Source organism: Lampetra planeri, chromosome 12 (genome assembly GCF_965212315.1).
Source record: "Lampetra planeri chromosome 12, kcLamPlan1.2.h2, whole genome shotgun sequence".
Classification (NCBI taxonomy): domain Eukaryota; kingdom Metazoa; phylum Chordata; class Hyperoartia; order Petromyzontiformes; family Petromyzontidae; genus Lampetra; species Lampetra planeri.
Window position 1 is genome coordinate 14,183,130 of NC_136118.1, and position 23,118 is coordinate 14,206,247.

The window sequence follows — 23,118 nt, forward strand, 5'->3', positions numbered from 1 at the left end:
GTGAACAATCCCATACAGACGGAAAAGGTGGAGTCCACATTTTTGCTGTACCGCCTTCTCCTGGCGAGCCAGGGTATGACAGCGTGCAATGCAAATCGACGTGAACCAAGGGGATATTTCACGAAAGGAAATGTTATGCGACTGGCTACAGGAGTTTTAAGTACAGTCGTGTGTTCAATATAGATATACTGTTGTCTTTTTCTTCATAGAATACTTTCTAGAGGCGGGATAGAACAATGAGGGGACATTGAATCGTGGATACCGGACAGAGAGGAAAAGAAATGTGAATAATTGTATCATTCGCCCCGTCAGCAGCCAAGGATTACAAACGGTCGATCTGGCATCGTGAGATGGGCTTCAAAGCGACAAAACCCGCACGAGATAAGAAAACACAATCACTGCTTCAAACTCAGACAGGAAGCTTTATTTGGAACTCCACTAATCATGCTTTGAAGCTCCCCCAGTAAACAGGCAACGTTGGGGGCCGTCCATAAATGACGTCACGCACCTAGGGGGGGGGGGGTCAGACATTTGTGACGAGGGGGGGGGGGGAGAAATATGACGTCACATCAAAATGCGCAATTTTAAATAAATATAGACAACACGTTCTACTTAATTAAATATACTTTTTGATACATGTTTTCTCCTACAACATCAGAGTGCAGCGCCACATTAAATACGCACTACAATGACAATAGTTTAAAGCGATTTGAAGAATGTTTTATTTGGGGGGGGGGGGCAGAGCTTTGTGACGTCATATTTGAGGGGGGGGGGTCTGTCTTTTTGTGACGCCGTGTGACGAGGGGGGGGGGGTCAAAAATCGTCCAAAATCGCGTGACGTCATTTATGGACGGTCCCCTTGGGCCAACGTTCGTCCAATGGTTACAACCACATACCAACAACGTTGGCCCAACGTCGGTAAGTTTACTGAGCAAATGTATTGGTGGAAATGTGGCTGGGTTGTGAAAAAACAGAGCAGCACCCTTCCAGCTTCTTGGTTCTTTCGGTAAAGTCACGTAGAAGGGAAATAATAAAATAATAAAAATACAACATTATAAAATAATTTTAATTTACTCTATTATATTATTGTATTATGTTTTATTTTTATTATTTTATTATTTCCCTTCTACGTGACTTTACCGAAAGAACCAAGAAGATGAATCCCTGCAGTCACGAAACTTTAAATTTAAATTTACACTTCCAGCTGCAAAGTGCAGCCGTGTTGCTGCTTGGTGTTGAGAGGGCCTGACCGCCTCGCTTGTTAGAGTCATCATCACCATCATCATCCTAACCAATGGGCGACTACTGGGGCGTGGATTTGTCATCAATTAATTATCCCTAGCATCGCTTCACAGAGTGCTCTCTCAGTCCATGGATTGACACTGATATAGCGATGGGAATTGTGTGAGATCTCATTTAGATGATTACGCTGCGATACATTTGCACATGATAAGCCACTTTGCTGAGCTATCATTCGTGGCCAGGTCGCTTCTGAAACAAAAGTTAATACCTCAGTGGGCTTCACCTGGGAAGATACAAAGGGTTGAGTTTGATGTGTCTGTTTCTCAGTGGTTTGTTTATGTTTCCTATACATTGCACTCCTACGCCCCTACTGGACATCCGTGAAAAAGATCTTCACAGCTCATGGGATTCCTCCTGCAGGCCAATAAAGATGATGATTCTCACGTGCGAGATGAATGCTGTGAGGGAGCCCTAGGGGCCGTCCATAAATGACGTCACGCGATTTTTGACGATTTTTGACCCCCCCCCCCCTCGTCACACGGCGTCACAAAAAGTCAGACCCCCCCTCAAATATGCCGTTACAAAGCTCTGCCCCCCCAAAAAAAATAAAACACGCTTCAAATCGCTTTAAACTATTGTCATTGTAGTGCGTATTTAATGTGGCGCTGCACTCTGGTGTTGTAGGAGAAAACATTCATTAAAAAGTATATTTAATTAAGTAGAACGTGTTGTCTATATTTATTTTAAGTCGTGCATTTTGATGTGACGTCACATTTCTCACACCCCCTCCCTCGTCACACATCGTCACAAATGTCTGACCCCCCCTCCGTGTGACGTCATTTATGGACGGCCCCTTAGAGTCCCTCCAGAGCTTGTTTTGGCCACTCGTCCACGCTGGCCAGACAACGCGGACAGAGCGGAATGACCCACACGCGACGTGATTGCGTATTAGTGCGCTGGCTGACTCTGTGGCTTATTCACTCCGCATCAGGCCACCTGCTATGAGACGCTGCTTGCCGGCCGCTTGCGTTCAGATATTCCCTGCGAACCTGCCGGGGGAGGCTTGCTCGCAAGCTGTCTGCACGGCCTGGGAATGTCGCGCTTGTATTGCGTACGCACGATTTGACGCATTAGCGCAGGGAGGGGGGGGGGGCGTGGGAGGGCATCGGGCAACACAGCATTCCACGTGCCCGCTGCTTGGATCGCATGCAGTTCCAGCATCGCACGCACGCGCACGCTCCCACGCGCACCTCTTGGGAATCGCGTCCCTTAAATGTGGTGGGTGGGTGCGACACACCCCCCCACCCCGCAGCCCGGGCGTACGCTCGTCCATGTATGCAACTGTGTGTGTGCGTGTCTAGTAGCCACGCACACAAGAAGGGATATCTTTTTTTTAGACGTCCGTTTTGGAATTCTGGTTGGTGCCCGTGGCGTCCGTGGCCGGGTGTCGCCCTTGTAGCGAGACAGTCGGGCAGAGCAGCATGTTGAGGGTGGCTGTGTCTCGCGGTGCCAACCTCCCCGTGGAAGAGGGGGACTTGAGCGACCCCTACTGCAGCCTGCGCTTCCAAGGTGAGGGACTCCCCCCCTTCACCCACTGATCTTTTTTGCTGTGATCCCTCCCTCCTCAGTTTCCTCCCTTTCCCTTCCGTGCCTCTCCCTCCCTCACATCTCTGTAAACCTCCCTCTCTTGAGTCCACGTTTGACAACGTTCTGTCTGCTGGCACCCAGTTGGTGATAAGAGTTCGTATTTGTCGGAGAGCTTAGACCAATGATATTCTTCCACACCTTGTTGGGACGCAATCCATCAACAACTCCACAAAACGAGAATAAAAAAATGAAACAACACTCAAAAAACGCACAGGTGGATCAGGGACGTATCTTGTGGACTGCAATTTATTTGGCCTCCTTCCAACTAGGCTGATAGAAGTTGTGCAGCACATCATGAAATCTGCGCGATGTCGCGATCACGTCTCAAAAGCTCTGCACACGCTACGAGGTTGACACGAGTAAAGACCCTGTAACTATATTTAAAAGAACTGGCTGTTATGTTATTGATAATATTGAACATTTTAACATTACCCACAATGATATATTTTAAAATATCTATACAGCACTGTACCTTTGTAGTTTTTTGGTGATATGAGACTTACGCTCTCATTTGATATCTTTCCACAACGCCTTTCCTCAACGTCTTAACAGATAAAGCGCGTTGTCAATTTGTCACTTACAGCGGTATATACTGCCACCACTTTCCGTTCATTGTACTCACTGCTCTTCCACGCATCTTTGATTCTTGCCGACGAGTTCAAGCCTTTCCGAACACTTGGACGCAACACCTTCCGCATTTGCATCCAGAAGCGTGTTTCTCTGCTGCACAGCGAGAAGGCCAACGTAGGCAGCAGTCATCGGAGTGCAGATCTGATGTAGAAAAGCCAGACAACAAAACGGCGGGATGCCTGTCGTGGTGCAACGGTCACCACGCCGGACTCGCAACGCAGAGGTCGTAAGTTCAATGTCTCGGTGCGGCAGGTGAGACAATGGCCACGTTTCTGAACCCCCCCCCACGACTATGTCCACCCAGAAGTAGACATATGTACACCACAGCGAGTCGATTGTCACCGCACGTGGTGGGGTCAAGTGTGGGTACTCCCGTTACTAAGATGCCTGGACGGTATGGAAGAGTAGGCCAAATACCCTCTAGTGCTCCCTTGAGTGAAGGTCTCTTCTGTCAGCAGTGGGGCGATCGTAACGTTTCAGGGCTGCAATGCTGCACTGTTGTTTGCTGAAGTGCTACGCTCATGTGCTCATTGTTGTGACTATTCAAGATGATGTCACTGCTGAGCTAATACCCGAGTTGCAAATGAAGCCTAGACTACACAAAGATCCCAACTTTATTCTGGAAAATCTGTCAGGACAAGTAATGTTAGTGAGCACCTATGAAGGCGCTCACCAGGATCATGCGGCAAGCGCCAGGTATGATGCTGCCTTGTCAACCTATTGTTGACACTGACATCCCCGTGTGCAACATTTTTTAGGCTGAGTTGACCTAGTGTGGGCCAAGTCTATGATCAGATATCAATTCCCACAAGTGGTTATGGCCAGGAATTGGAACCTCGCTAGCTTACTCACTCGCGTCCATGTATGGTGTGCTAACCACCAAACCACCTCTCACAAAACAACAACCACTGTTTTCCACGAAATGCCTGTAACATCAAAACAATGCTTGTGCCAGGCTATGTGCACTTTAAGGCCACGCGAAGTGTTGGAGGCTCATTAACAAGAGGCCACAGGACAGAACCATATTTTATGGGTTAACTGCCTGAGATGACTGACAGATGCACCACCTCTGCTCCCCACTGTGCCAACTTGCTGTGTTATAGCTGCCCATCGCCCCACTTGTTGTGAGCGTCGCACCTCTGCTCTCTGCTGTTGTTGGGTGGGGACCACCTCATAACTGCCCAGTAGCACCCTTCATGAGCCTCCTTCATAGAAGCCGATCTTGGCACCGCTGGTACCAGTCATCTGCAAATCCACCGCTCCACATCCACCCGTACCACATCAGTCAATCTCTACTCTAGCATATGCCACAACCATTTAGCCTACTCTACCTGGTCAAAACAGAAGCTGCTTGGGCATTCAGTGGCTGGTCATGCGGGCTACATGACCCAGTCAATGGAGGCTTGCCTGCTGTAGGAACTCACTGGTGAGGCTGTCCCAACCACCTCTCCACACATACACACAGTGCACTGTAAACCATTGCTTCAGCCTGCATGGTATTCATCTGCCGGACACTCATTCTGCTATTAATACCCCAGTAACGTGACACTCGCCTCTGGACAGTCCCAGTTATGAGCCACTAGCAGGCTGATGGTCTATAAGTGGTATTGCTTAACTTGTGCCTCCCTTGTGCTGTCCAGATCAGAGGTTTTTCCTTTGCATAACTGAACAAAATCTTGCACTCAACACAATCTGCATGTACACAATGAAAGGGCGCAGTGTTTGGTTATTTATTTTGCTCGAGGGCACAGCTAGACATGCTTGTTTGTTTAGTTTGAAATTTCAGCTGAAGCTATGAATTGCTGGGGTGCAGACAGACAGTGGCTGAAATCCTGTGTAGGATATAGAGGCATTTCACAGTGTTCATGACCTTTCATAGGCAGTGCAGGTCTCACTTGCAAAGCAAACATTTTTTCCCTATTTCAAATACTGTATTGACAAACACTCCTCTGAACTGTGAACAAATTCCGTGCAATTGGAAGCCGTTCTGCAATGAACTCTGGGAAATTTTGTGGATGATAGATGAATGTAAGAATGTGGCCACGGACAATGGGAGTTGTGAGTAATAGGATCGTGGAGAAGATGAGTTATAGAAATCACTGTTTGAGATACAAAAAAATTTGCAACGAACACTTGGATCATTACAATTATCGTTGTACAGTTATTAAAATATTTCGACTGGAGGAGGAATCCGATGAGCTATGAAGCTCTTTTTCACAGATGTCCAGGAGGAGCGGGTCAGCGATTTACAACCACACAATCAGCAAGTTAGACCAACAACAACTTTCACAGTTATGCTGTAAATATTTTATGAAATGTAGTTTCAAATATTTGGATGTGAACTAATGCAATGGTTGGCCAATGCCTACTCTCGCAAAGCTTCAGAAATGGTCTCCGGTCCACTGTGCAGTCTTTTTACACTTTAATTTAACGGTGAGCATTGCATTCAAGTACTGTATAGTATTACTTACGCCATGAAGTACGGCAAGACCATTGCACTCGTTTAGTTACACGAGTGATGATGTTACTGTAGTTTCAATTCACTTAAGGAACGTCATGTCCATTTTTTCTAATCTCCTAATATATTATTTATGGTGACCGGCTTCATTCGCTCAAGTGCAGATGAAGTGCGTATCACAGAGCATGGGAATGGCGACGGTGCGTGGAGGCTAATGCAGCAGTGAATAGAGCAGGGCTCGGCAATCTGCTGCTCAAGAGCTGCATGCGGCGGCTCTTCAAGTGCCTGCTTCGTGACGTCTTCAAGAAGCACCGTCTCGGATTCACCACAATGCATTGCGGCTCGTGAAATATTGCCTCTTTATTTTTACGCCAATTCGAAACAAATTATCTTTTTGTTATTTTGCTTTGCCGACCCCTGGGAAAAACGATGGATGATGATGATGTTGATAGCCTGATCTACTAGCACTGTGATTACAGGGCAAACGTTTTGTCAAACGTAGTTCAGGATGGATGGCTATCACAAACACAAGAAGACAACACAAAACCTATGCAGATATTGAAGCTTGAAAGAGACATTTAAAATGTGTGTGTGTCTTGGGGGCCGTCCATAAATGACGTCACACACCTAGGGGGGGGGGGGTCAGACATTTGTGACGATGTGTAACGAGGGGGGGGGGGAGAAATGTGACGTCACATCAAAATGCGCAACTTTAAATAAATATAGACAACACGTGCTACTTAATTAAATATACTTTTTAATACATGTTTTCTCCTGCAACATCAGAGTGCAGCGCCACATTAAATACGCACTACAATGACAAAAGCTTAAAGCGATTTGAAGCATGTTTTATTTTCAAAATGGAAATATGGGGGGGGGGGCAGAGCTTTGTGACGTCATATTTGAGTGAGGGGTCTGACTTTTTGTGACGCCCTGTGACGAGGGGGGGGGGGGTCAAAAATTGTCCAAAATCGCGTGACGTCATTTATGGACGGCCCCTTGTACCAAATCCACGTTGCAGAGAAACGTCGCCTTTGCTCGGTAGCTCTCCCCTCCGTTCAGAGCCACGACGAGCAGCTCCAGATACGTCCTGGGCAGCGTGCCCGTGTCCGTGCGCGTGCCCGTGCGTGCGTGACAGCGAACAGCACTTGCCCCAACAGTCCGCGAAGGCTATACGGGGTGATATTTATCTGTATCTTTGTGACAGCATGCAGCGCGTCCGGGTCGATGGCAGGTTTACGCACGCATTAGCGCAATTACAAAGCGCACCTAAAATACAACCCAGTGCCGTGCAGCATTCGTCACGCAACATTTACATGGCTGTAGTCGGACATTATTCTATTTAATAATGTACAGCGGGCCGTGCAGAAAAATCTATTGTTGTACTCTACTTCGAATGCTCCAATTTCTCTGTTGCCGTCGTTCGCCAATCCGCAACGACCAGCGCAGCGAAGTATTTCAATAAACCCAAGAGGATGAGCACGATCATTACCGAGATGGAGCGATGAGATTAGCTCCTTGCAAAAGCCGCGTAGATTGTGGCATCCCAAGACCATCCCGAATGGTGACAATCATCCAGCAGTGGATACAAAAATGGATATTTTATTTCTGCCTGCTATATTCTTGGTTTCGTCTCAATGAAGCGTCTTATCGATAAACCTCCTGAACCTCGCAAACTCCATCCTAGCCCAGCCCACCGTCCCCGTCCGAACCCAGTTTGGAGACCAGCCAGACAGCTATCGGCGCATCCCTTCCCCCCCCCGCCACCAACACGCAGCACTCCCACGCGGCCGCATCTCCTGCCCGCAGTCAGCTGCAAGTGTGTAGTCAGTGCTACACGCAAGTGTGCAGTCAGTGCTACACACAAGCATGCACAGGGAGACGTGGGCAAGCACAAACGCGGGCAGAGAGTGGATTGTTATCTCGCCTCTTTGGGGAGGCCCAGCCGGCCGGTGAGAGACGGCCGACCTGCCCTGCTTCCAGCTGCCATGCTCCGACTTGCGATCCGCTCGGCCGCCAACCTGCCCAACGTGGAATGGTCTGGCCGGCAGAGCGACCCCGTAGCCAGTGTGGTCTTCCAAGGTAAGGGTTACGATTTGTTCGTGTCATTTCGCTCGGGTGGAGTGGAGGAGCGACATTGAGTGGTTGGAGAAGAGTCGCCCCAGCGAGGTGAACTGGGTGTTCGTGTGCCCGATGTCGCATTGGTGAGCGGACTGCACTGTGATCCTGGTCGCCTGAGTTCAACTCCTGGCCAGCAGAGATTGGTATCTGAAGCTGGCCTAGAGCTTCCTTATGTTAGCCCAGTTTAAACGAATCAGGGGTGCGGTGTATCAGCACTTGGCAATTTGTGGCTAAGTCTGAGCAGTAATGTAATTTAGAAAACAAAATATGTTGGTAATTTTGATAATTTAGAATGTGGACTATGGTGCAGGCCCACAATAGCGTACTGTAACAAGTAAAGTTCTCCTGTGATGGGGTATTTAACAACTAGAATCAGAAGAATCAGCTGTTTGGTAATTTCTGCAGAAATAACTGGGAGCTGTTCACGTCATATTTCTCAAGTGTTATGCTGACCTTAGCGGGAGATCATTAACTGCAAGAGACATTCGTCTAAGTGGGGATTATGGTTACAGTCCTGCACTGCAAGTGATGTAACATGGGTTTGATTCCTGACTATCCATATTCGCAGAAAATTATATTCCAGTAACTCCTCTTCTCGGCCAGCTCAGCGTCAAACAAACAACAATAATGCACACATACATTTCATTACATTGAGTGTCACAACGTAGTGCAGCTTGTAATTGTACAGTGTCTGCATGTGAGATGTACTACATTGTGTTTTGCAGGTAGACTGTGCAAGGACTTGCCCTCAAATGATTGGTTGTTTGCGTGCTCTGTTTTCAATCAGTGGCTTTGCATATCATTTACACAATGCGTTAAATATCAGAACTATGTGAATTGAAGAGTTTGCATCGAAGATCTTTGACAAACGTTATCTTTATCCATATCATGTGTTGTGGAATACATCATTCCAGCTATCACAGCTCTGTTCTTTAATCACATTCCCAAGAGGCAGGTGTCAGTAGTCCAGTGTCATTACCCATAATGCAAAGTGAAACTGCTTCCTCATACACTATCCACGATTTGTTTTTATGTACCGGGTAAGAGGACTAAAATTGCAGGTAACCCTTGCGAATAACCCCTTTAGATAACAGGATCCGCGACATTGGTCCGACCCCCCGTATTTTAAAATAAATCTAACGAAAGAGAGAATTGCATTTCTCAGCAATGGGGGGTTAATGAAGGACGCCATCAGCCAACGCACGCAGATTATGCTTCAAAGACAGTGCTATCGGTTATTCCTGAGGTTCAAACCACCCCAAACATGCCATCTGCGGGGAACCGACCATACACATCATCAAGTACTCGTATTACTTGACTTTGACATTTCAGTTGGAGCAGTATGTTACAATGCTTCTGAAACTTTGAGTAATAAGTAAACATAGATTCGTGAAGTATTTAGCAAAGTTAATACTAACACTGTCTTAGGCTTAAAATGTAAGTCGTATATTGCCTACAATATTGTGTAAAAGCTGAAATGATCGAGGTCTCTGCTCTTATCCACGAGGGTTCAGACAATATGACCAATGTTCCGCTACCAGAATTTGGAAACAATTTGCCAGTAATTCCAGGTGGTTTTCTTTTATCTGCACAACGTTTGATGAAGTAAGAGGAGTGTAGCAGAAGGATGATGGGAAGGTGTGCCAATTACCTATGACATGCATTTTTGTTCTACAGTATTGAAAAGAGCCCTCAATGAATTATTATGGCCAACGCTGTTGAAGTGACTATGCCTCACCTTCGCTTCCTTCCTTCTGCTATATCCCACACTGTATCCTTGATGGTCTTGTTTTGCACTATGGGTTCATATCTTCTGCTTATCTCAGTCGACACCCATCCTCTAAGCTCTGGTCTAGCATCATCTGGCTTTGGATCTTCTCATTAGTTGCCAAACTCTGGGTGCAACTCCAATGTCTGTTTTGGTAACCTGCCCTTGCACATGTGCCCTACCCATCACAACCTATTTTTAATAATGCCTATAATAATTCCCTTCAGCGACGTTCTATAGCTTATTTGCTTAGCCTCTAGTACCAATAATGATTTTATATCGCGTAATTATTGCTAATTGCATCCCACAATGTTGTACATTATTATATATAAGGGCCAAATCCTATATATAGCAAATACAAAGCGAATGAAAGCCCTCAAAATTAACAATGAACAAACAAGAAATTGCACCAAAAGAAAGGCACACGCAACAACAAAAAAGTGATCAAAGCAGAGAAATTAACATCAGAGAAATTAGTCCATGAAGTTTCAACATCCCAGACCACAATCCCAACTTCTCAACCAAGCCAGGAAACCTTCACAGGAAGGGCGATCGAGTGCCAAAAAGACCAATCGGTCAAATGTCCAAAATGTGATTTCCTATTTATAACAACATCTCTGGATGAATAAAAATACATTTATATTCATTGGGTTTTTTCGGTAAAGCCACGATGTTTCGATCGCGATATTTTGATATTTTTTTCTATCTACGTGGCTTTACCGAAAAACCCAATGAATATGAATTCCTGCAGTCACGAAAGCTTTAAGTCAAGATAAAAAGACCTTTAGTTCGAATTTGAATAATGTGATGGAGTCGATGTATCGGATGTGGAGCGGGAGGGTAATCCATGCTGTAGGAGGCTGAGCATGAGAAAGCTCGTCCAACGGTGGTTTTGAGTTTTACTTTTGGGGTGGAGAGCAAACCTAGAGACGATGAGCGGGGAACCCGGGGAGAGGAGTAGGCTGAAATCAGAGGGGAAAGATAGGCAGGGGCCAGCCCGTGAAGAATTGTGAAAGTTCTCAGCATTTTGCCACGTGCCAATACTGAAGGGCCAGAATATATATTTCCAGTTGCTGTGTTAAGGGCCAGCTCTCTGACTCATCAGTGTACAACAAACATTCATCTTTTATGCGCGTGGCAAACCACCACAATCCAAATCCAAACTCAACATGACTTAGAAAATTAGTCGCTAAAGGGAACAAGACCATCCGATAATTATTTGCATGCAATGTCCCAAGTTTGCTGATCGTTTGCTTTTAAAATATAAACATGGTGGTGGGGCTCTGGTGTCACGCATTGCTCACACGTTCAGTGGGTGACTGCAGCTGAGCCCGGGGGGCTATTCTGGTCCTATCTGGAGCTGGGCTACGGTGCTGTTTTTAGACGCCAATGTCGCAGGACTGTCCGTCACCAAAATACACGGCGTTTCCCTGCTGAGCTAAGGTAAATTATAGGGCTCCAAAGGGACCCCTCCCCCCCAGAGTGTTTGATCCCTTACACATTTTTGCTCATCAATCAAATCAGATCATTGGATACATTTTTGTCCGACCTTTTTTTAAGCAGACGGAGATCCACTGAGATTCAGGATTGCTATTGCAGTGGAAATGTGATTGAAGGGGGTGGATATGATGGGCCAGAGGACCCAGAACGCCGTGGTGGGAGTGACAATTTAACCCACTGGGTCGTTCCGTAAGTTCTGTACCAGGGACACATTGTAGAGGCGGGGAGTCTATAGATACCATTCCTGAGCCTCTTTCTGTCATGCTCTGGATCTCCCAAATAGTACGTGGGAGGAAACATACAGGCGATTGTGTAAAAGGGTCTGTGAATATACACACACATGTGAGTCTGTTGAACTTCTTTCGCACCTCACGTAGCCAATCGGAGGTGCGGTGGGAATGACAATAAACTAAACACAGCAAGCAACAACAAATACACGAAACGTTGATTTGTGTCTTTTTTAAATAATGTGCTGAAACAGTGAAACAGGTGTTAAATTGGGACTTTCTTGCCAGTATCACAGTATACGAATAGGGTTTACCCTTTCTGGCAATAAAACAGGTGTTGAGATGTTCAAACACCAAACAGAAACCTTTTTGCATGGAATCAACGTCTGCATTCGCCACATGCAGACGCGATTCCTTCCTTGCAAAAGGAACATCTTAACACCTGTTTTATTGCCAGAAAGGGTAAAACCTATTCTTATAAGTGTTCATTTATAAGTCAACTAGATATTGCAGTAAATCTGAAATATTCAATAGAAAAATTGTTCAGCTCATGAGGGCGGGGGGGGGTGCCCCATGTGGAGTGACGTCACCCGCTAATGGTTATTGGGGAGGGGTGCGGCATGTGGAGTGACGTCACCCCCTCATGGTTATTGGGGAGGGGTGCGGCATGTGGAGTGACGTCACCCGCTCATGATTATTAATGAGGGGAGGGGTGCGGCATGTGGAGTGCGCGACATTCTTGTGCGTTAGTGTAAATTTACACACGGGCATGAATATTAATGAGGGGGGGGGGCTATTTTGCAGTGACGTCACGCACGGATGTAGCACTGTGCTGCGTAGATACATTTTTTACCGTCACTTTCCGTAAAGAAACGTCGTATTTGAAGCGACTTTGCGTAATAAATTATTTAATTCAGCACGACCTTTCTCTGCGTTAGCGTAAAAATCCACTCACTCAAGAATATTAATGAGGGGGGTGGGCCTCATGTGGAGTGACGTCACGCGGGGGGGGGTGGGCCTCATGTGGAGTGACGTCACGCGCGGGACGGACAGACATTTCTGGGTGATTATCGTAGGTAATTGCCGTGCCTGCCACCACCCCCCCTTGCATTTCTCCTCAGTTGGTACGGTCCAGATCTAGTGGGGGGGGGGGGGGGCATTAGTCCGCCCATCCACTTAGCCACTTCTTCCCAATTCCAGCCCGGATATTGATACCAATTAACTCACTCTGGAGAAAGCGACTCGCAAGTGGTTGACTTCCGCACCTCCGATTGGCACGGTTGTCTGTGCACGGTGCGAAATAAGTTCAACACGCATCCACGTATTTTACAGCAGGCGCAGTAGTTTTGCTTTGGTAATTGCCCGTGGGAAATGTTGGGCAGCTGCAGAAATTAAAACATGCACTTCACACTTGCCCATCAACGAGGATACTGAGTGCTAAGTTACAAAGCAAGGATTTTGACCGCTTGAAAAATGCGAAATGTGACATTTCTTGAAGCTCCATTATCCATTGCCTGTTTTGAATCGACATTTTGGAACAGGTGCCAGGACAGGTGACGAGACAGCTTGCCCCTGACTCACGAGTGAAGGAATGCGTTTGCTGTTCGCCACTGGATGGCTTTGTCCACACACTCGTGGACACCTGCCATGCCTGCCTATCCAGCTGAATTGCTTTCACCACCAGGGTGAAGTAACACGTTTGGTGCAAACACGACCGATCTGTGGTTATTTGTGGCACCGTTATACCGAGACATGAGTAGGTATGGAGCTGAATGATTCAACGTTATTCGCGTTCAGCAATTCACCAAGCCTCCTCACCCATCCGGCTGCGAGGTGGGGATGTTATCTCCCTCGCCTGGCATTCAGGGAGTCGTGGGTTCCACCCCGATGCCCTGTTGTATGTTTGGAGTTCGCGTGTTCTCTCCCCGTGGCAGTCCATCCTCCAATCATCTCAATCAGTTGACCCACAACGCCAGGGTCTGTGCCGTGACCTCCTGCCAGCAATGAGCCTTTACAACTTCACATCACCTCACATTGCAGCAAGCCCTGCACACACGTAACCCGTGTTGGTGACATCTCTGCAGCGCAGGAGTGAACGACGCCTGTTGTTGTTGTCATGGTTGTTGCTCCGTCTGCATTTCAGGTGTAAAGCGCAAGACTCGAGTCATCTCCAATGACCTCAACCCAGTGTGGAATGAGGTGAGTAAACTTTGGGCAAAATTGTTCTCAAAAGGTCAAGTTAAGCGGTGAAACTTTTTTGAACGGTAGTTTTTGGCACTTGCAACGCTGTTAAAATGTGTCTCGGCTTAACAAAAACATAGACAGCAAGTGAAATGTGGCTATTTAAACACGCACAATTGTTCAAACCAGCGTCAAGATTAGAAATGCAGATGCACCCACTCTGTCGACTCGTGGTGCTGTGGTGTAGAAGTATCACGGCCAACTACCTCGCAATCGGTCGAGTCTCGCGTGCAACGTTTGCAGAGATGCAATAATAAAGACATCTGTGCTTTAGTCGTTTCACACTTTCTGTACATTACGTTATGTTCACTTTTCTTTTCTGCAATTCCTTAATTTTTTTTTCGCTTCAATAGGCTACGTTTTTTGGTATTTTGGATGAATCACCAGGTTTGTGTTTGTTTTGGGGCTGAGTGCATCACGACGGTTGAGTGAGCGTGGTTCATTGACACGCAGCACCGTGATGGGATGACGTTACAGAATCACGCACAAGCGAGTATCTTACAAAACAGATGCAACAAAATCAAATGCAAAATTGCCAAAACGTCATTAAGTGTGGAACGCTGTGCAGCATATTCATACGCACGTAATGCAAATACATGAAAACCAAATACGCAGTAACTTCAGCTTTGTTTACAAAGTTTGATCTGCTGAATTTTACATTCACTTTCAACTTTGAAACACTGAAGGAAAAAATATCCGACACTGCTCGTAACCTTCTTGTGAATAATATCATTCCGGGGGACTCACAACTTAAGAGCTATTCCCCTTCCATTACTTCGCTTTCTCAACAGACCTTCGAATGGGACCTCAAGGGCGCGACCTTGGACCCTGCATCTGAGATTCATATTGTCATCAAGGACCATGAGAAGATTGGTTCAAACAGGTGCTCACCCACATCACTTCTGGTCCGGCTGAAAGGTCTTGCTATGAGACCCTCACCCATGCCTTCATCACATCTCATCTCCACTTCGATCTCCCGAAATCCGTCATGTCCAAAGTCCAGATGATGCAAAAATTGTGCCGCTAGACTCCTCACCCGCATCCATAAATGTGACCACACCACCTCAACGCAATACCCCAGGCCCCTCAATGGCTCACAATCGAGTCCGTAGTGGTTGGTGTGCAAATGTAGATACGTGTATGTGGTCATGCACGGTTGGCCATTTAGTTATGGACAGATACGTGTGTGTCCGTGTGTTATACATGTTTGAGTGATATGCGCATGGCAATTGAAATGGATGTGATTGTTGCGTGTATTCCTGCGTGATTAGGTTTCTCGGCGATGCCACGCTGCCCCTAAAGGACCTCCTGTTTGCACCCAACTTTTGTGCAACTCATGAACTGCCCTTGCTGGACATGAAGAAGCAAAACAATGGGGTAATCACCCACCTAGCAACGCATTGCTTCAGTTATTCACCATCTCCCCTATCCAGATTTCCACTCAATATCGGCAACATATAAGCAGGCCCGGCATGCATAGCATTCTGGGTAAATAAACATTTCATTACCCTTGGAATTACCAGCAGCACCACCTCTTACAGCCTTCTGTCCTGAGCAGCCGCCCTGATCACCCACTCCTAAGGGCTGGCCTGTCGATAAAACATCGAATTATTCAGCTAAATATACCCAAGGTAGTAAAAGTACTTGCTTGACGTCTAAAAGGGGATGTTAAAAATGAATTGTCCTTCTTGATACATATTTCGTATAAAAATGTGTTCAAGACAAATTTTCATATATTTTGACTCCAATTGGCTGGAGATGGTCTGTTAAAGAAACTCTAACACAGTACCTTAATATGAGGCAAAAGCTATCCATGAACAATATGTAACCAAACATGTGTTTTTTTAGAAGGAACAATTGCCTTGCTACTTGCTGATAGTAAATTCCGTGTACTCAGTTCCTTGCTGCTTCAATGAACACTGTGGTAAAGAGACCTCCTTTATGCTGATTATTCCAAAATAAAATAACTGGTTTTTGCGGTAAAAAAAAGAGTAAACACCGAAGAGGCAGAGGCGGGCAGGTCACGGTGCCACACAACTCGTTAATGTTGTGCAGTGAGGCCTGAATAGGTGCCTGTTCACTGCATCTGCACCGACAGTGTGTCCTTCCTAAATGGGGAGCCTTTGTACACACTGCTGAGTCTTGTGTGTGTTTATGTTTGGGCACATCAACAATGTGGGAGCGGGAGTGTAGCGGTTAGCGTCCTGCACCACGAACCCGGCTACCCGAGTTCGATTCCCCGCTCACGGCCAACGCCAGTAACAATCATCTGAATGGGTCATGGGTCTCCCCCAGGTAAACTCAGCCTCAACTGAGTACCTGGTGTTGTGTCTAAACATCACCACTCGGGAGACAAAGGCGGCCGGGCGTGGTGCTGGCCACCCACCCCCTCGTGTGCCATTCTGGCCTTCATAGATGCTACTCGCTAACAGCACTTGCCTCAACAGTCTGTTATGGCTACACGGAGGATCTTTTGTCTTTGCACATCAACAGGCCACAGTGAATCTGCAGGTTTGCTATTTACCCCCGCCCGGCTCCACTCCGGCGCCCACCGTTCGACCTTCAGCCATGAGAAGCTCTGGGCCAGGTGAGTAGCAGCTCACGCAGTCACCTACCTGGTCAGCGTGCTGTGCACACAGGGTTGGCTTAAGGGGGTGAACACACCAGGCAATTGCCCCGGGTGACAATCTCAATCCTTCCCTCCCGTCTCGGCAAGGGCAATAAACTTGATCTATAGCTGTCGCTATAGAGCCATGTTTGTGTCGACAACTGCACAGAAACAAAACTGTTTGCTCAAGTTGCCTGCAACACAAAGCATTCCCTGTTCACTTACACAGCGTGCGCACACGCACACACAAACAACACATATATTGTTTTGCTTACAGCATATACAAAGTATATGAAGTATGTGTGTAACGTGAGACGATTGCAGACACACAGTGGCTGGGTAGCCTCGTAGTTGGGTGCTTGCAACTGTTCGGGGTTAGTGATTTACGTCGTGGTACTGTCCAGTCATTCCAGGGGGTGGCTTCACCAGAGGAACGTGACCCAGAGTGGATAATGATGTCCCCTGGAGTCATTCACAAATATAGGACACTGGGTGCCTGATGCATGTCCCAACTACCACATTTGAAAATTACCTCCATTTGCAAAAACATTTTAATTCATAAAAATAAATCTGTCTACCGACTAAAACGAGCACGGGGCAAGGGTAGAAATGGCACTTTGCAACGTTTAGGCCAGTCTCTTCGTAAGAAATCATTGTTGACCTGACACAAAGTGTCCATAATAGTGTCAACCCCAACGAAACGAAGGGCTGAGGCGACCCATCACAAAATTGTGTCCATCAGCGTGTGGGTAACGCACTGTAACAGCGACACCAAGCAGGACCTGCAGCGTCATTGCCTCTTCCTCGTAACTGGTTTGATGAAACAAACAATCAATGAGAGCTACTGATGTGACTCGATAACAAATGCCCCAGAAACACATTCTCATTTCCTCGTAATTGTATAATAAGCTATAAAAAATTATTTCGTCATTGTCTCCATTAAAATGTCCTATGATAGTATCTTGTCGGCAGGTGAAGAGTTAAACGAGGCTGCATAATCACGTACACACCAAGGAGACTGATTTTCATTCCGTGTAGTGAGGTGATGTAGTGGCTACCGCACTGCGCCAACCACCCCGTGAACTGTGTTTATCTCTGAAGCTGAACTGGGCCTCTTCTAGACTGACTCAGCCTAAAATGAGTACCCATTGCACTGTGCAAAGTCAGCACTGGGGAGAGGATAACAGCCAAGAATGCAGCTGTGCCTTGTCAGCCGTAACATGCGTTCCCTAGCAGCTCTTATCTAAATGAGATGGACAGGTACTATAGTTGGATGCTACAACTATATTACATTCATATAGCATCTTTCAGGATCGAGACCTCACAAAGGGCATATTTCTGAGTGTTTTCCTTGTGCAGGCAGGTACATTGCCATTCGATACACCAAGTGTCACGATCTCCTTTCAGTCAGCAAAAATTCCATTGAATTAGAGACTCCGTTTTTTGCTGAGCTATCACAAAGCTGGCAATGTCGCCTCCACCTCAAAACCGCCGAAAAGGCAAATGTGCACAATTTAACCGAGCTAGCGGGTAAAGCATCATCATCACAGCAAGCGCCCGGAGCGACGAGGCTCTCATCCAGCAGTGGATTGACAAAAATGCTTGAAGTACGTCTATATCTACAATAACAGTGACAGTCACAGCAATAATTATTACAATTTTATATTACAAGGAATAATTATACATGAGGAGGTGTGGAGGCGGTGTAGGGTGCTGAGCTTGCACAGACAGAGATCAAATCCGAGCAGCCACTTTCATTTAAGTTTAACACGTAGGCTTTTGCGATCAATATTATTCATAATCAACGTTTTTGGGTTAGATCGCGTTATTTATAAATGTGTCGTAACCCTCCACCACCCGACACGGCCAATCAGCAAAAAAGTGTCACGTTGTGTGGAAGCGTGAACCACAACATTTACGTTTGAGTACTCAAAAATTGTAAATGTTGTGGTTTCACGCTTCAACACACCGGTGGGCTGAAGCAGTGAACTATTTTTCATTTGTCAACGTGACACTTTTTTGCTGATTGGCCGTGTCGGGTGGTGGAGGGTTACGACACATTTATAAATAACGTGATCTAACCCAAAAACGTTGATTATGAACACTTTCATTTAAACCGATGTCTCAAGTGCAGTCAGTTGACTGTATCAGCTCAGTTACCTCTGACCGTACACACATGACAAAAAATCTAACTGAATTGTTATTGTTGTGTCCGTTAAATTTGATGAAATTCTAATTCGGCTGATTTAAAATGTATCAGCGCCACTGCTGCGTGATGAAGAGTCTCTGGAGCAGAGCGTGTTGGAAAGTGGACCCTCTCGTGTCAGGATAAACACGGTCACTTGATGGGATATCGGAAGTAGTTCTGTGATATCTACTCCCATGGTCCATTCTCCAACACACGGGATAGCTCCCTACGATGTGACATTTCCTAATGAACATTTTGTCGCATACTGCTAGAATTTGGGGGAAAAACATAAATACGAGAATAATACGCACCTATCACAATAATTGCAGAGTGTGGTGCCGATGATCTGTATTTGTGTTTGAGTTAGGCCACATCGTGGTTTTACGCCAAAATCATTTTCACTGACCCTCCACCACCCAACAAGATTGTCCCGTTTACGAGGACATTATTCACATGTGTCAATGTGTGGATCAATTTCTGAGCAGTAGAGCTCCTCGCCGATGGCTTAAGGCCTTTCGTGACCGACTTCGACATCAACGTACGTTGTGGTGTGGATATGTTTGTCATCCGGAGCCTCGAGTATGAGGTTGGATGCTCGTGCAGTAGATGGAATCGTTCTATGAAAACGCCTATCTGCAGTGTAACTGTAATGGGCAGTACAGCAAGTAGAGTTATGACAAAGGCAGCCTGAGTCATGTGCATGTTGTCAGTGTCATTCCCTCGGATGGCTTTTCAATCAGCACTTTACGTTTCTTCCACATGCAAAAGTATATCTGACCAATTTTCTCAAGAAAAGAAGCTTATGAAAGAAAAAAATGTGGATACTTAATGAGGCTTCTGTTGATAAATAAATGCCATTATTTTGATAAATTACCAACGACTGGTACCATTAATTTCTTACAATTACTCTGCTATTAGCTTCTAATAAAATTTCACTATAATTAGGGATGTACCACTTAATTACAGTAATTACTTAATTGTAAGAAAAAATCGAGTAAGAATATTCACTGATTGTATCATAAAACTGGGTCAATGTTTGAAAACAGGAGCCAATGCATACAGATCTGGCTTCTTCTTCCTCTCCCCATGGCTGATGTTGATGAAGAGCAAGAACTGTGATTTCACATTGAGGCGGTTAGTGAGCCAGATGACTGGGGCAGGATCGGTGCATCGCTGGGATGATGCAACCTCCTTCGTATGTTGTGAATCGGCATTGAGTCGTTGCTAGATGCCCCATGGCTCTGTTCTGGGTGACCACAGTTTCTAATTTTACAATCGTGCATCATCAACAAGTATCCGCATCTGCTGCCGTAGTTTGTGTGGATGCACAAAAATCCAAGTATGGATGTGGTTTCAAATTGAAAATAAACCTAGCGTATTTTAATTTTAAGAACGTAATAAGTAATTAAATTATTCAGTTAAATGACTTTAACATTCTAAATCAGTAATCATAAACGACTTATAAAAACGTTGAGTTTGGATTTTGTCACTGAGCGCTCCCGTTTGCGCCCACACAAGGAACACGCAACAACGGAATTGGTCACACATCTCAAAAGAACCTCCTTGTGAAATGTCCCAAATCTCTTTTTTTTTTGCCAATAGATGGCACTCCACAACAAGACAAAGACCCCCCCCCCCCCGTATAGCCTAAACAGACTTTTGGGGCAAGTGCTGTTAGCGAGCACCTGTGAAGACCAGAACGGTACGCGAGTGGGTGGGTGGCCAGCACCACGCCCGACCGCCTTTGTCTCCCCAGTGGCGATGTTTACACACCGCACCAGGTATTCAGTTGAGGCTGAGTCGACCTAGGGGAGGCCCAGAACCGGTTTAGATAATCGTCACTGGTGTTGGCCGTGAGCAGGAATTTTACTCAAATCGCCAGGTTCGTTGCGCAGCGTGGCGCTTAACCTCTACGCTACCGCTCCCATAACATCCAATGTTCAACCATCCTATAAAAGCGGCATCGGAGCGAGACTAGATCGAACTAGCAGTGAAACGAAATATGTTGCACACTATTTAGTAAATGAGATCGTCGGTGTGCTAAACGTGAGAACTTCGTTAATTTTAGGTGACTGACCAATCTCACAGCAGTCTCGAATTAGTGGTCAGGCATGGACCACTGCCCATTGAACCACCTCACCCCTCTCTCGGCATGTTGCTCAATAGCCAAAAAACTATTGGCAGAATGTTTCTTGTGAGACTCGCCTCTTATTGAATTACAACTCCGTGTGTGTGCGTGCGTTCAAGCTGTCAAGCCGTGTAGCAGATGATCATGATAATGTTGGAGCTTTGAATTAAAAAGAAAGGCGAGTCGAAGTTGACTGCGCTGGGAAATGAGGCATCAGCGGATCCGTGACAGAGTCGGATACGTGCAGATCTATAGTGTGCTGATGGATGTTGAACTTCTTTCGCGCCGTACGTAGCCAACCGTGCACATCTGCAGTAAATGACACACCACACGCAAATACCGCGCCTCGGTCGTGGGCGCTTAATTGCCCGGTGGAGGACTTGTGCCGGTCGGACATGCGACGCCCCGCCATGCATGTGCGCCGCAGACGGGGGAGTGCAAATAGGGAACGACGTGGACGACGAGGACGAGGAGGATGAGGAGGGAGCGGCTGATGAGGAGCATCATCAGCAGGGCCCTGCTGCGGGAGTCCCTGCAGGGCAGGCGGCGGGGGCTGCGCGAGCCCGTGGAGCGGAGCGGCCGCCCGCTCGCGCCCCGCGACGCCGCTCCACGAAGCCGTCTTCCACTCGCGCCGTCTCCAGGAAGCCGCGGGACTTCCAGGTGATCGACGGCCGCGACTCGCGACGGCCGCGGCGTTGTCGGCCGTGGCGTTGTTGGCCGCGGGGTTGTCGGCCGCAGGGTTGTCGGCCGCGGGGTTGTTGGCCGCTGACAGAGGCGACTTGGATGACCCCCCCACGCCCCGCTGCTGCTGCTGCTCAACGCCGCCCCATGCGCACGATTGGCAGGTCGCGTGGTGGTGGTGGGGTAAAGAGGTGATGGGGTAAAGTGGTGGTGGTGGGGTAAAGTGGTGGTGGTGGGGTAAAGAGGTGATGGGGTAAAGTGGTGGTGGTGGGGTAAAGTGGTGGTGGTGGGGTAAAGAGGTGGTGGGGTAAAGTGGTGGTGGTGGGGTAAAGTGGTGGTGGTGGGGTAAAGTGGTGGTGGTGGGGTAAAGTGGTGGTGGTGGGGTAAAGAGGTGGTGGTGGGGTAAAGTGGTGGTGGTGGGGTAAAGTGGTGGTGGTGGGGTAAAGTGGTGGTGGTGGGGTAAAGTGGTGGTGGTGGGGTAAAGTGGTGGTGGTGGGGTAAAGAGGTGATGGGGTAAAGTGGTGGTGGTGGGGTAAAGTGGTGGTGGTGGGGTAAAGAGGTGGTGGGGTAAAGTGGTGGTGGTGGGGTAAAGTGGTGGTGGTGGGGTAAAGAGGTGGTGGTGGGGTAAAGTGGTGGTGGTGGGGTAAAGTGGTGGTGGTGGGGTAAAGTGGTGGTGGTGGGGTAAAGTGGTGGTGGTGGGGTAAAGTGGTGGTGGTGGGGTAAAGAGGTGATGGGGTAAAGTGGTGGTGGTGGGGTAAAGTGGTGGTGGTGGGGTAAAGTGGTGATGGGGTAAAGAGGTGGTGGTGGGGTAAAGTGGTGGTGGTGGGGTAAAGTGGTGGTGGTGGGGTAAAGTGGTGGTGGTGGGGTAAAGAGGTGGTGGTGGGGTAAAGTGGTGGTGGTGGGGTAAAGTGGTGGTGGTGGGGTAAAGTGGTGGTGGTGGGGTAAAGTGGTGGTGGTGGGGTAAAGTGGTGGTGGTGGGGTAAAGTGGTGGTGGTGGGGTAAAGTGGTGGTGGTGGGGTAAAGTGGTGGTGGTGGGGTAAAGTGGTGGTGGTGGGGTAAAGTGGTGGTGGTGGGGTAAAGAGGTGATGGGGTAAAGTGGTGGTGGTGGGGTAAAGTGGTGGTGGTGGGGTAAAGAGGTGGTGGGGTAAAGTGGTGGTGGTGGGGTAAAGTGTGGGTACCCCCACCTCTACCAAAGACGCCTGTGTTCGTCTCTGTGACCGCGCTGCGGAACTAAGCCGTCTCGGTGCCGTACAGTCGACACCGATTTGTGTTCTATAAAATATCTGCGGTGGATGCTCGGGATTTCATGGCTGGGCGCGCTAAGAACCTTGGAAGGTCGTAATATAAGACGAGGGCAAGTCATCATCGTAGACGTAATGAAAAACAGAGAGAGGGAGGAGGTAGCAACAAGTCAGAATCAGAATATGTATTTATACTGGAGGACAGACGTCCAGTAAGTGGGCCACTTGCAGGACGCCAGAGAGAGAGAGAGCAGTCAACAGAAACTCAAGTCGGGCAGGAACCATAAGGAAGTTGCAAATATTTCAAAAGTTGAATGTCCGCTGTGAAACAAAGGCAGGATCATGCGAAAGCAAACTTTGGCAATCTATGGTGGCATGGGTCTCTCATGACCTCTTGATGTAGGTCCTTAATTCTGATGTCTATGAAGTCGTCAGTCT

The 23,118-nt window shown here is 47.3% G+C and overlaps 1 protein-coding gene across 3 annotated transcripts in view; it reads left to right on the forward strand.

The window, feature by feature from the left end:
* Positions 1–2,575: 2,575 nt before the first annotated feature.
* Positions 2,576–23,118, forward strand: part of LOC144721735 (dysferlin-like) — a 190,779-nt gene continuing 170,236 nt past the window's right edge. For 2 of the 3 annotated variants that reach the window (XM_078599614.1, XM_078599616.1), the window contains exons 1-6: positions 7,774–8,059; positions 13,737–13,792; positions 14,626–14,717; positions 15,106–15,211; positions 16,328–16,421; positions 21,186–21,418. In XM_078599614.1, coding sequence (XP_078455740.1) covers positions 7,966–8,059; positions 13,737–13,792; positions 14,626–14,717; positions 15,106–15,211; positions 16,328–16,421; positions 21,186–21,418 — 675 coding nt within the window. In that variant the 5' untranslated portion in view covers positions 7,774–7,965. Of the gene's footprint in view, positions 2,812–7,773; positions 8,060–13,736; positions 13,793–14,625; positions 14,718–15,105; positions 15,212–16,327; positions 16,422–21,185; positions 21,419–23,118 lie in introns of those variants that run through there. The other variant, XM_078599615.1, reaches the window with a different exon arrangement.